This window comes from Atta colombica, unplaced genomic scaffold, assembly GCF_001594045.1.
Source record: "Atta colombica isolate Treedump-2 unplaced genomic scaffold, Acol1.0 scaffold222, whole genome shotgun sequence".
In the NCBI taxonomy this organism is placed as follows: Eukaryota; Metazoa; Arthropoda; class Insecta; order Hymenoptera; family Formicidae; genus Atta; species Atta colombica.
The window spans coordinates 841,060-854,435 of NW_017259319.1; the positions used below are offsets into that span (position 1 = coordinate 841,060).

Here is a 13,376-nt window from a genome sequence, read left to right on the forward strand (position 1 = left end):
GTAACAACGATAGCAGCATCAATGGCAGCACCAGTGACGAACCGCGTAACGAGAGCAAGTCTGTCCTACTGAAGCACGGGGATGCTACCCACGGCAAATTCCTCGGCAAACAGGCCGGCTGCGTGCGTAAAATGAGCACGATGCTTGAAGAAGAGGACGACGTGTCCGACGATGCGGATCCAGACGTGATCAGAATCCGCTGTCAACATCAAAAACATTCTGAGATCGAAACCGAGTGGTCCTCAGAAGAGGAGAAAGATCATTTGCTGAACACCGCCAAACATGAGATCCTTGTTGTGCCGAGTACTAGTGGTAACAATGTCAAAAGAGTGGCCAGCCACGACGACAGTCCCGAAAGTATTCCTCGAGATAAAGGCCATCGGCGGCGGCCGCAGCCACGGCTGGTGCTTGATCAAGCTGACTCCGGGTCGAGTTCGGATCGCGACAACGGATTGCATAGTCCTGGCAGATCGAGCGCCAGAAGCATCGATCCACGGCAATATCATTATTGTGCCAATGTGCATTCGCCGAGAATCTTCAGCATGGATGAGAACCATCAGCACTGTCCCTGCTGCCATCAATTATCACCTACCTGGACCTCTCTGTATACGGAGAACAACGGAAGTCAGGCTCGCTCATTCCCCGACACGATCTCGATCAGATCTCTGGCGTCGATCGGCCTGGGCTCTTCTGACGGCCGGAAGCTCACGATACGTAGAGTTCCCACTTCGCCGTCGGAGCTGCTTAACGTGGTACATCCGCCACCGTAAGTGAGACACATTGCCTACGATTGTGCCTCGGTACTTTCGAAGAAACGACAGCGTGAATCACGCTCCACGTGATAGCGCGCACGCGTGCTCGTTTGGACGTGAGTACGCTTTCGTGCAAAAGCGAATAGTGGAGTGTGTAAAAAAAAAAAAATGATCAGGTTACGTTCGTATTTTATCTTTTAAAACGAGATGCAGAAGTTGGGTGGCGAACAGAAGATATAGAAATCAATTCTATGTCGCTGTTTCTGGAATACGCGATTAATCTCACCGCAATTAATCTCACTGAATTTATTCTTTTATTTCTTTGAAGAACGTTTATCCTTAAAAAGGAATTAGTCTTCAAAGAGATAATTACGATGCTATACAGAAGAAAAACGGTTTTGCTAAGGTTTTTAAAAATTTTAAGCTACATACAGATCTGAAAATAATTTTGTTCAACGAAAATAATTACGTAGGAATCTCAAGCTTAATGATGCAAAAAGTTTTGATATTCTAATAGTTTGAGATCTTACATAATTATTTTGATAGTCCAACAAAATTATAATCAAATCTACATAGCTAAATTTTTAGATATTTTAGCAAATTGTTATCACGTATATACAGATTTAAAAATAATTTTATTTGGACCATCAAAATAATTGTAACAATTCAAACATGTTACTAGAATATTAAAACTTTCCGTAACATTGTTATCAATTTAAACGTTCTATATAATTACTTGGATGATCCAAATGAAATTATTTTTCAATTTGTAAATTATTTTCAGATCTAACTAAATTTTTAGATATTTTAACAAAACCATTCTTTCCATGTATAATTATTAGAACACTCGTTTTGTGATAAGTATAAAATAAAAAATTTCGTATCTACACGTCTGATGAAGACATGCGTGACGAAAATAATATATTGGGAGACAATTATCGAAGACAAGATTTATTTCAAGAAAAATAATATAGCGCTCACTTGAGATAACATCTAAATTCCATTAAATTATCGAGACAGTTTTAACCAAAAAATTTGCAAACACAATCGAAGCAATCGGTGATCGTTGAATTTTAAATTATTTTCCCGTCGCGTTAAATTAAATTATTTCTTTTTTTGGCATATTCCTTATCTCCAATTCTAAAATACATCATAATCGTAAATTAGCAGCATGATTAAATTATGTGTCAAAAGCTCTATCGCCCATATGTTTCTCACATAGGACCTAATACTTTGTGTAAATATCCTAAATAAACTGAACCGTTTTACATGACATATAAAAATAAAGCTGTAGCCCGATATATCCTTCAGTAAGAGAGTTCTGCGAAGCAGTTCGAGAGCACATTGTTCAAAAGCTATCCTGACGATTATCTCCAAACAATAAAGATACGTAAAACGTTCCGGAATTGTTTACCTAATGCGTGTGAATTGTACCGCAAGTTGTTTCTTCTTCGTTTTGTCGCGTTGATGCAGCACAATTTCTTTACACTATTCAAGGTTAATCGCATCAATTATTAATGGTTAACTAAATTTACCGTTCCTTTCTAAATTATAGTTTTAAAGCTTTTAAGAATAGAAAATGTGAGGTAGAAGATAAATAAAATAAATTTTAATGTAAAAGGATTAAAATATATGTCAAATTGAAATAATTATGTAATAATAGATTACATAACAATAATAGATATAGTAAATAAATAATAATAGATTGAAATATATTACGTTTATCCTCTTTTTAAGTTTTCGCTACTAAAATTGACTCTAGAACACCTAATTTTCCATACAGGTCGCCTTAAGTGCAATTTAGGCGCGATCGTGCTATCAACTAATATTAATTGCTGTTGATTTTCACACTGCATACCTACATTGCAATCAGGACTATAATTCGGAAAGGAGCAAGGGTCAAGTTAGTTAATCGATAGCGTCAATAAAATTGGCTCTCAATTTATCACGGATAGCTCTAATCAACGTTTGTCGTTATCTGTAAAGCACGGAAGCTGCTGCATCAGATTCATCCCATGTCCGCAAATTAGAGTCGGGAGATCGAAACCGGTATAATTTCCGATATAATTTCGGTGAGTTCAAATGTCAGTGTGCTATACACGTACGAAAACGGTCTCCATTTGCGAGATACGAATCCATCGTCATCGAAAATTGAATTCATTTATTAATTAGACCGGTCTAGTTAGACTGGTTTCGATTGCTCTGATTAGGGCCTCGTCTATCATCGGGTTGCGGCGGATCCTACGTACGTGACGAGAGATGCGCTACGCGTCTAAGCTCGACGCGAAGCCGTCAGATCTCGTCATCCAGGGTCTGCAATTCCGGCGTATCGTCCCGAAGACGTAAGTGGATAATAGGTGTACAATGTAAGACCCCACCGGTTGTTGTAAGTAGGTGTGCTTGTGCGGTGTGACATATTGTTGCGATTCTGTCCTGCTTCTTCCATTGAAACGGGACAGCGCTTGAAACGATCCGTAATCGTCGTCCTACATTTAGATCTTGTCACATCTCGTTTTTGAAGCAGCGCACACACGGGTTTCCCGTGTGTGAAAACGATACTCGTCTTCATGAGATTCGTTAACGCGAATAAAGAACGAAACGCTCTGCATAGAGAGAACGATTTTGATGAAATATTTAAAATTTAATTGGAGTTATAGAATTGAAAATAATTTTCTTGAACTACCAAAATAAAACACTCAAGCATAGTAATACCAGAAAATACCAGAGAATAATACCAGAAAATTTATAGTTATTGTAACAATCAGCTTAAATAATATCTAATTTTAAGAGTTTAACAAAACTTTTTTGGATTTGTATTTAGTTAAATTTGAGATCGCTTTAAAACATTTGTAAAAATAGGTCAAAACTATCCTTACTCCACTTTATAGTGTACTCCCTTGATAATCAGTAAATAATCGTAAAAGGCATATAAAGTAGGGTTCAACCTATTTTCACTTCATATTCTTTTTATGACTATTTACTGACTGTTGAGAGGGGAAGGGGGGGAGGTAAGAATAACTATTTTTATAAATGTTTTAAAGCGATCTCATTGTTTCGTCCAAATTTTATAAATGGCATGCAAGAAACTTCATTTCTTAAATAATTTAACGACGTTTGACATGATCGTGGCGATTGGTCAAGAGCCATAATATTTGTAAATTTACTTTTTATCAATTATTAATTTACTTTTGCAAATATTTACTTACTAGAAAAGAATTTGTAAATTTGCAATTTCACTTACGCGTGTGTATAAAAATCTTTAATAGTAGGTTATCTAAATTATTCATTATAATTGTTATTACATGAAATTTTTTTACAACGTATAAAATAGAGAGAAACCGGAAACATTTTTCTCAAAGTCCTCAAATAATATGCGATACAATTACGTCTATTAATACCACTTTTAAAATCGTAATATACAGTAATTTATTTCAAATTAGTTTGTTCTCAAGTGCGAAAATTCTGTCGATCGGTGTCATCTGACACTCTTCGTTACTGTCATATTTACGTTGACATATACGTATATCTTTTTTTAAAAAAAGAAGGTACTGACACACCATATACGAGGCGCATTATCGTATCCGCGATGCTTCCGCAGCGTGGTATATTAGTTTTCTGTTGCGAAACGAACGGGAATGTACACAGGTGCGTCGCGTATATCTTTCAGCATTGTCGACCGCCCTTTCCTGGCCCCTCCGCCGCCCATGGCGACCTGACATCATTTCTACGCTCACCGCACCGTAAAGTACGAATTTACGCGATAAATGCATAAAAATTCCTCGATCCCGACGCTTACATAATGCACCGCGCAAAAGTCGGTTTTTATGTTCCATACTTTTTCACGCGACGCTTTTATCACGGTAACGCCGACTGGATTCTTTCCGGTATTGGTTCTCATTCGTTTGCGTGCGCCCTTCACCGTGAACGCAAACACGAACGGAATCGGCGAGGTATAATTGGTGATCGTAGGTATAAACCTACGATATTTCACGTAATACATGAACTGTTATCGTTACTAATCGGTACGTCACGTTATGACGCTCGAAATCGACCGTTATATAAACAATGACGATGAATATTTAATGGTTGCCATTGGACTTTATGCGCGCCATGCAAATGAACCCGTAAAGCACGGCTGACACGTGATGTGCCTTTGTGTGATTTACCGTCAAATAAATTTTTACAATGCATTAAGCACAGTTTCCATAAGTGCATAATACGAGGCGCGAAATCATTAGGTTCTTGAAAGAGTCGTCACGATAGTAATGATCCTTCGCTGATCTATTGTTTCGAGGGAATTTATAGAGACGTACTGTCCGCAAGTGTATCCTCCCACTTCACGATGCGAAGATTAAATTATATTATTCACCTGAAATATTTAATAAAACGTTTATTGCTGTTTTTCCATTAAACTGTCATAACTCGTAACATTTTTCTCGGAGCTCTCTCAATTTTTCTTTCGCATTCCACGCTGTAGATGTCTTTCGTTCGAGCACCGGCTACATTTGCAATATAAAAGCTTGACGTCGTGCGTTGCATTTTTGCAGTTTCGAGGATGACGTTTCTACGTGGACCAGCTATGACGATCTGGACGCGGATCCCGGCGATTATCGGCAACCCAGGAGGCTTCATTGGGCGAATAAAATGGAATTCGTTCTCGCTTGTATAGGCTATTCCGTCGGTCTCGGTAACGTCTGGAGATTTCCTTACTTGTGCTACAAAAGTGGCGGCGGTGAGTCTCACGATAAATGCATGAATCTATTACGTAAATTACGCATAATCGTGACGAGAATATCCAGTTTTACGAAGTGTGAAAGAAGTCTTACAAGATACATAAAAGAGCGAGAGAGAGAGAGGGGGGGGGGAAGAAAAGAGTTCACGCAGATATTGCTTGCAGTTACAAGATCAAAAAAAAGCAGATGTCAAATAAGCAGACATATCACTACGTGTTCGCCTCGATTAGCATTGCCACGATAAGAGCACGCGATTATTTTGCACGTTGCGAAATACGTCAGTGTCGAAACAGCTGACGGAGCAATCAGAATCCGTGATATTACCTCTAATTTTTACAAGCTTGAAGCAGCTTATTTAAGTAACTTTGAAACGCTATGCAATGTCTTTTCATTTAAAACATCTTTTCTCTTTAAAAACATTCTTCAAGTATTTCTTTCTATTCTTCCAATGTTTTATCACGGGAATAACATGACATGAAAACATGGCGAATCGTAAACGATAAATTATTGCACGTATTGAACCAGCAAATGATACTCTTCTCGTAGACGCGAGAAGAGTATTATTATCGAATAAAAATCGCGCGCGTGTAGTATGAAGAAAAAATTACATCCCCGTCGCGGAAGGAACAAATTGAGCCGGCTCCTATGTGGAAAATCGCGATGTCTTGCGTAAGCCGAGCTTTAGATTCAGGGCAACACAGCGAGCTCTCTCGCAATCCCGGCAACGTGATCGCGTATCGTGTTGCCGGTAATTTTCAAAGTCTGGAAGCATCCGGAGCCCGGATGCATGGCGCAATTCGCTCGCGGAACTTGATACATGACCTTGCCGGAACACAGCTTACGCCGCCGGGCGCGGTAAATGATTTCAATGACACCGGTGTAGAAATAATCGGCCGAGTATCATCTCGGTGCTACGTGCTCTGCCGGTCTAAATTGAAGAGCCGGAAAACTGGCTCGGATAACGCGATCCGATTTAGACGATTGGAATGATTTATTGTTTCGCTCGGACGACGTCGATCTAAATTTACGCGAAGATTGAGGAGATCAAAGTGGATTAGAGATCTCTCACTTTTATCAGACAAGCACATCGTGTGTCATACATATGATCGCATACTCTGATATCTAGACATAATTTTGACATATTTAACTGTCTTATAACTTTTTATTCTGCCTTCAGTCAAGACTTATATTTCAAACGTTATGATATAAATAAAAATATACAAGGAATTTTTTATTAAAATATCTAAAAATTTAGATACAGATCCGAAAATAATTTTGTTCACTAACAATTATATAAAAAATTCAAGTAACGCTCATCAAAAAAGTTTTGACATTTTAACAATTAATTCGAGCGTCTTATATAATTATTTTCATAACCCAACAAAATTATTTTCAGATCTGTATTTAATTAAATTTTTAAATACTTTAGCAAAACTGTTCTTTTTGCGTAGAATATTTAGATACGGCAGAAAAAGAAATGGACAAAGATTTTTAAATTAATTAAGTGTCATTTATTTATTATTATTGTTTTTAAATAATTTAATTAATTAAAAGATCATTAATAAAAAATGTAGGATCTTATAAAAGTTTCCATTTGTAGAATATTATAAAACGCTTTTATTTAATTGTAACTTTTGTATAATACATTTCCATGCTTATAATAAGCTGGAAATTACTCTGTAATTTCAACAGCCTTTGCATGGGCAAGTTAATTCGTTATACAAATAGCACATAGTACTGATATAAAAATACAGTGCATAATTTTGCAAAATCACATATTAAACGGAAGACCGGAAAATCAGGGGAAATAATGCAGTTCTACTTGCGCACGCGAGATGCACGTTCCGATAGTTATTGTTACTGCGATGCTAAATTGCATTTTCGTAATAAAGATGATACTGTAGTGAAATAACTGTAACAACATTAATGTGAGTGTGCGTCATTATCCGTCTTGTAATGTGACGCGATTGGATTTTCGCCAAAAATTAAATCGCTCGTAATCATTATTGATATTGTCACATTAAATCGGCTCCGATTGTTATCTCCGGCATTCTCGTTTAATATCGATAATTTATTTGGAGTGTGTGATCGCGTATATTATATCGTCTGCAGCGAACTAAATGAAAACTGTCATTCGTGTCGCTGCTCGACTCGGATTGAAGCGACGGAGAAAAACAGATCGGATAACATCGTATGATTTATGTGACGTGTATAGCATTCCGTCGAGATTGGGAAATTTACATCTTTCCGCGAAATGTAAAAGAAATTACCGTACATGCATGACTATCGTACATTTACACAAATGGATCAAAATGTCCCAAATATTAAAAAATCTGTGTAACAGAATGAGATCAAATCATAATAATAGTTGCTGTAAGCGCGACAATATGATTCGTTCGCTCGGAAAGCTGTATCAGCATTTGACAATGGAAGGAAACTTGCCAACAGCTGACTAATCGTCACCTCTCCCGTTCTCGCGGCAGCTAAATGCTCGATGTCAAATTAAGTCGTAATCCGTAGCGCCGCTACGGATCATCGTTTATTGCGAATAAAGAGTTACATCCAGTGACCTTGTCGCTACCCACAGTATGATTAATGTCGAGGCACTTATTACGTACACGCGCGAACCTTGGTTTAGCAAAACGTTGGGCGAGACCTGTGTCTCCCGACTAATCTTTTCTTTTTTTTGAGAGAGAGAGAGAGAGAGAGAGAGAGAGAGAGAGAGAGAGAGAGAGAGAAAGAGAGAGAGGAAGGCCATCATTGTTCTTTACAGTTATACAGAACGGTTTTACTGAAATATCTAAAAATTTAGCTGGACACAGATCTGAAATTAATTTTGTTGGTATATCTAAAAATAATTAGGTAAAATTTAATTTGTTGTTAGAACATCAAAAATTTTTGCAGTATTATTCATTATGCTTGAGTTTCCTACATAATTATTTTAATAGTAATATTATTTTTCAAATATCTAGCTGTATCTAGCTAAATTTTTGGATATTTCAACAAAAACGTTTTTTTCATGTGTATGTTTAATGTATAGCACCGAAGGGATCTCACTTATATCGATCGCATCGTTTCAGGTGTGTTCCTCGTGCCTTACTTTTTAATACTCGTAGTATGTGGAGTACCATTGCTGTACATGGAACTCAGCATCGGACAATTCACTCGTCGCGGCCCAATCGGAGCCCTGGGTCAAGTATGTCCATTGTTGAAAGGTAAATGGATAAGAGTCACGATGTGCCAGATTGCCGATTAAATCTCCAACGACTATTTGATAAAAACTTCTCACGTGCTCATTTTTATAGCGTCGTAAAATACGTTGACTGGAAAACAGTTGACATAAAATACGTTGACATGCTTAACTAAAAGAACAATTGAGTGTGTGTGTGTGTGTGTGTGTGTGTGTGTGTGTGTGTGTGTGAATATAATAGGATTAAAATTATTACCGTTTTATCCTCTTAACGTCATTCTATCTTTATAGATCTTTTTTTTTATTATTGACTTGGTCTCTTTTTTTCTTTTAACAACTACAATTTTATTACCTAGACTAAATCTGTTCTCGTCGCCGTTCGATGAACAGATTTTTTTTTTACATTTTATTTCGCCGGCTGACTACTCTATATTTTTATATTCATTAGTTTTAAAAATATGATGATCATTTATACATTTTACTTTTATCTTTTGACTTTCGTAATTTATGATTGTTTCATATAATGTTTGTGTCGCCATGTGTTTACGCACTTTTAATCTCGATGTTGGTCTCTTATCACGTTCTAATTTAGGTATCTTTATTTTTAATTATTGACAGATGACATTTGTAGTTGATTCTTATATTAAGACCGTCTTAAGTAATGTCTTAAAATGTTAATACAACTCTATGATTGACTTAATCTTAATACTATATACTTAAGATCTTTTTAAGTAATATACCAAAACATTAATACGGCCTTATGATTAGCTTGTTATTTATCTTATTATATACTTAAGATAGTCTTAAAATAAAAATTGACTATGAATACGGCCTTATCATAATAATATGACATTTATCATAATAATTTAATTTAATATCTATTTATTTTTACGAATATTTTAATGAAGATAAAAGATAAAGATTTTTTGATAAAGAACTATAATGTAACTGAAATATTCAAGATTAATTGTTACCATCTTCGTAAATAAAGATTACTTTTTACAATTATATTTTAATTGACACCCTAAATTAGATCTCGTTGTTAACCTTGTTTTTGACTTATTGTTTTGCATATTACGAACTATATTAATAATCATTATTTATTTTTAATTACTAATTAATTATTATATTAATGATATTTACTTATTTTTATTCTTTATTGCGGATATTTGGACACTTTAAAGCTGTAATTTTATATTGAGCCTCCTCGGAATATATTGTCTAAATTGCGTGTAATCATTTACAATATTATATTAATTATTAATTTCTGTTTTTATAGGAGCAGGTTTATCGTCAGTTGTAATATCATTTTTAATGTCTACCTACCATAATGTGATAATAGCCTACGCAATCTACTATTTCTTCTCGGCATTCCGATCGGAACAACCATGGTCACGTTGTGACAACTCATGGAATTCGCCGCGCTGTTGGCTGCCTAGTTATGGGTCCATCGATAATCGAACTCGGCCGAATCTGACGAGAACACCATCTGAGGACTTCTTCGAGTAATTTTCTTAATATTTAGACTAATTAATTCAATTTGTTATTGTAATTATATAAATATATGAATAATATATATTACATGTATACTTTTTAAATAAAAATTTTTAATATCTGGTTATTATATTGCGTGTAAGATAGTTTGTAAAAACGATCGCGTGTTGTAGCTTCGAAGTGTTTAAAGAAAGAATAATTGCCTTTCTATTTAGCAACAAGGTCCTGCAAATTAGTAGTGGCATCGAAGAGCCGGGGATTTTGAGATGGGAGCTCGTGGCGTGCTTGATAACTGCATGGATCATGGTATATTTTTCCATCTGGAAGTCCATTAAGTCATCAGCACAAGTGAGATACCTGACAGCAACGCTGCCTTTTCTCTTAATCGTGGTCTTCCTCACGCGATCCCTCACTCTGGAGGGAGCCGCAAAAGGTCTGCAATTCTTTTTCCATCCACGCTGGGAATTGCTTGGCGATGCAAAGGTATCGTAATATCGATTTCTCGATTAACAAGAAAGAGAAATATGATGAGTAATAGAATAATAGCCGTAATTAATAATAGAAATTATTCTATTACTGTGAAAATGTGTATGTGAAGACATACACAAGTATAAATATACATACATTATTATTGTGTTTAAAGCTTAAAAATACATTAGTTTTAATAAATTAGTTTCAAATTAAAATCGTATCTTCTTTATAAAAATATCTTCTTGATAAAAAAAATCTTCTTGATAAAAAAAATATCTTATCTTAAATTTTTAGTTAAAGTTAAAGTTAATAAATATTCAGTTTAAATGAACTGAATGTTTATAAATTCAAATTGAAATTTTATTAACTTTTATAGGATGGGAAAGCTATTAGTGGCGCTGAAACAGTATATTTATATTTTGAGACAAAGAACATAATCAAATCATGAATTATAATAAATCTTATTCAAGGAAAAAAGTTGTAAAATAGATCCTCATCCTCTAAAGGTTAAGCATTATAAAGGTTAAGATTTAGTTCAGATTAAAGTGGCATTTTCCTATAATTAGTTTGAATTATTCATATATCAATCTAATATTTATTGTTATTATTGTTATTAATTATATTATTTATTATCAATATTTATTGATTAGGTCTGGATTAACGCCGCGGCGCAAGTCTTCAATTCTGTAGGAATCGCTTTTGGCTCAATGATATGTTTTGCGAGTTACAACCGATTCCACAACACAATTCTGGTAGATACCATTGCCGTTTCACTCATAAACGCCTTCAGTAGTTTACTAGTTGGAATATTCTCGTTCGCCACAATCGGCAATATAGCGCTGGAGCAAAACATGTCTGTCGATGCTGTCCTAACCGATGGTACGTATAAAAATGAAGTTTACGTCACGCTAAATATGATAAATTATGTAAGTATCAATATAAGTATGTCGCGCGTTATGGAGAGAAAGGGTATAAGATGTAGAATTTGCAATGTCGAGACTGTTGCATCTTTTTTTTTTTAATTTTTTCCTCATTTATTTTACATCGTCAGATTAACTCCTCCTGACATTTTATAGATAAATCATAATTTCCGTTCAAGGACCTGGTCTAGTCTTCGTCATCTATCCGCAAGCGCTAGCCAAGATGCCAGCTTCTCAACTCTGGGCTGTGCTATTTTTCTTTATGCTGGTTTGCCTTTCGTTAAACAGTCAAGTAAGCTTATATGACAAATAATGATAGATAAAGCCTTATTTCCTATCACGATGCTGTGTACATGCGCGATTACAGATTAATCTGTAAACGCAATTATGTCGAATTGTATCGTCGTACGAATTATCTATGGAGATACAAACAATGTTAGTCATGAAACGAAAAACAAATACTAGAATCACATTACTCAATTACTTAATAAATGCAATCGTATTTTAATAACTTTTCTATTTCGAAAATCGTATAATTGGACTTTTGCAATACTTTATTACATAAATTTCGGAATTTCAGTTTGCCGTTGTTGAAGTGGTAGTTACGTCAATCCAAGACGGTTTCCCGAATTGGGTGAAGCGTCATCTTCTCTGCCACGAAGTGCTGGTCCTCCTCATATGCGTCATTTCGTTCTTATTTGGATTGCCAAATATTACGCAGGTAAAACGAATGGATGTTTACACAATATAATAAAAACTAACACTCTTATCCCTTACTAAATGATTTTCTGACTGCCTCAGGGCGGTATTTATTTTTTTCAACTAATAGATCATTACGCCGCATCGATGTCTATCATGTTCTTGGCGTTCTTCGAAGTAATTGCCATCTCGTGGCTTTACGGCGTACGGCGACTGTGCAATAACGTCAAGGAGATGACTGGACGTTTACCTTCGAAATACTTCCGATTCTGTTGGTTCCTTGCTGCGCCTCTTCTTATAATGGTATTCAAAAATATTAATTTTAGGATATTAAAACTTTTATTTTGTATTGATAATTTATCCGAGTAACGGTTAAAAGATGTTAACTGCAAATCAAATAAAGTACGACATTCCGGATTTAGAAACGGATTCATAGACGCCAATTATTCACATTCGCGCAACTATTATTCTCAGAAAAACATGATATATCTTGTTTTTATCTGATGATAACAATTATATACATAATTACTCGCTTTCAATCCTACTCCCTTGCACTTATCTTCATGCAGTCGGCAATTTTCAAGATATATACGTATTATTATACTACAGTATTATTATAATTATCTTATCTTCTTAGGCTGTATGGGTGTTCAGTTTAATTGATTATGAGCCGCCGACCTACCATAACGGTGATTACACATATCCATGGTGGGCAGAAGCGATCGGATGGGGCATCGCATCTCTCTCTTTAATTTGCATACCCGCTTTTGCCGTTTATGTATTCGTCAGAGCGGATGGTGCGACGTTTGCTGAAGTATGCTGAGTTTTATTGAAATCAATTATAATTTATTATAAAAAAAATTAACATTAGAACTATCAAAATACTCTGAATAATTGATCGTAATTTTTTGTTAAACTTATAGTACTATATTTTCTCAGATTTACCATAATTTTTATTACAATATGTATAATTAAATTTCTTTATATATATTTTCCCTCTTTATCTTTTAAAATATGTTAATTGTTGGTAGTTCTAGTGTTAATTATCTTACGAAAAAAAAATTAAAATGTTAATATATATTACTTTAATCATTTCTTTATTGTAACAAGAAAATTC

General features: G+C 35.2%; 1 protein-coding gene across 1 annotated transcript in view; it reads left to right on the top strand.

Annotated features, from left to right (window-relative positions):
• The first annotated feature begins 8 nt into the window (after nucleotides 1-8).
• LOC108687953 (sodium- and chloride-dependent GABA transporter ine-like) overlaps nucleotides 9-13,376 on the top strand; it is a 14,189-nt gene continuing 821 nt past the window's right edge. The window contains exons 1-10 of the mRNA XM_018193997.1: nucleotides 9-766; nucleotides 5,300-5,484; nucleotides 8,566-8,700; nucleotides 9,955-10,180; nucleotides 10,385-10,652; nucleotides 11,291-11,519; nucleotides 11,740-11,852; nucleotides 12,141-12,281; nucleotides 12,362-12,562; nucleotides 12,897-13,073. Coding sequence (XP_018049486.1) covers nucleotides 132-766; nucleotides 5,300-5,484; nucleotides 8,566-8,700; nucleotides 9,955-10,180; nucleotides 10,385-10,652; nucleotides 11,291-11,519; nucleotides 11,740-11,852; nucleotides 12,141-12,281; nucleotides 12,362-12,562; nucleotides 12,897-13,073 — 2,310 coding nt within the window. The 5' untranslated portion in view covers nucleotides 9-131. The remainder of the gene's footprint in view (nucleotides 767-5,299; nucleotides 5,485-8,565; nucleotides 8,701-9,954; nucleotides 10,181-10,384; nucleotides 10,653-11,290; nucleotides 11,520-11,739; nucleotides 11,853-12,140; nucleotides 12,282-12,361; nucleotides 12,563-12,896; nucleotides 13,074-13,376) is intronic.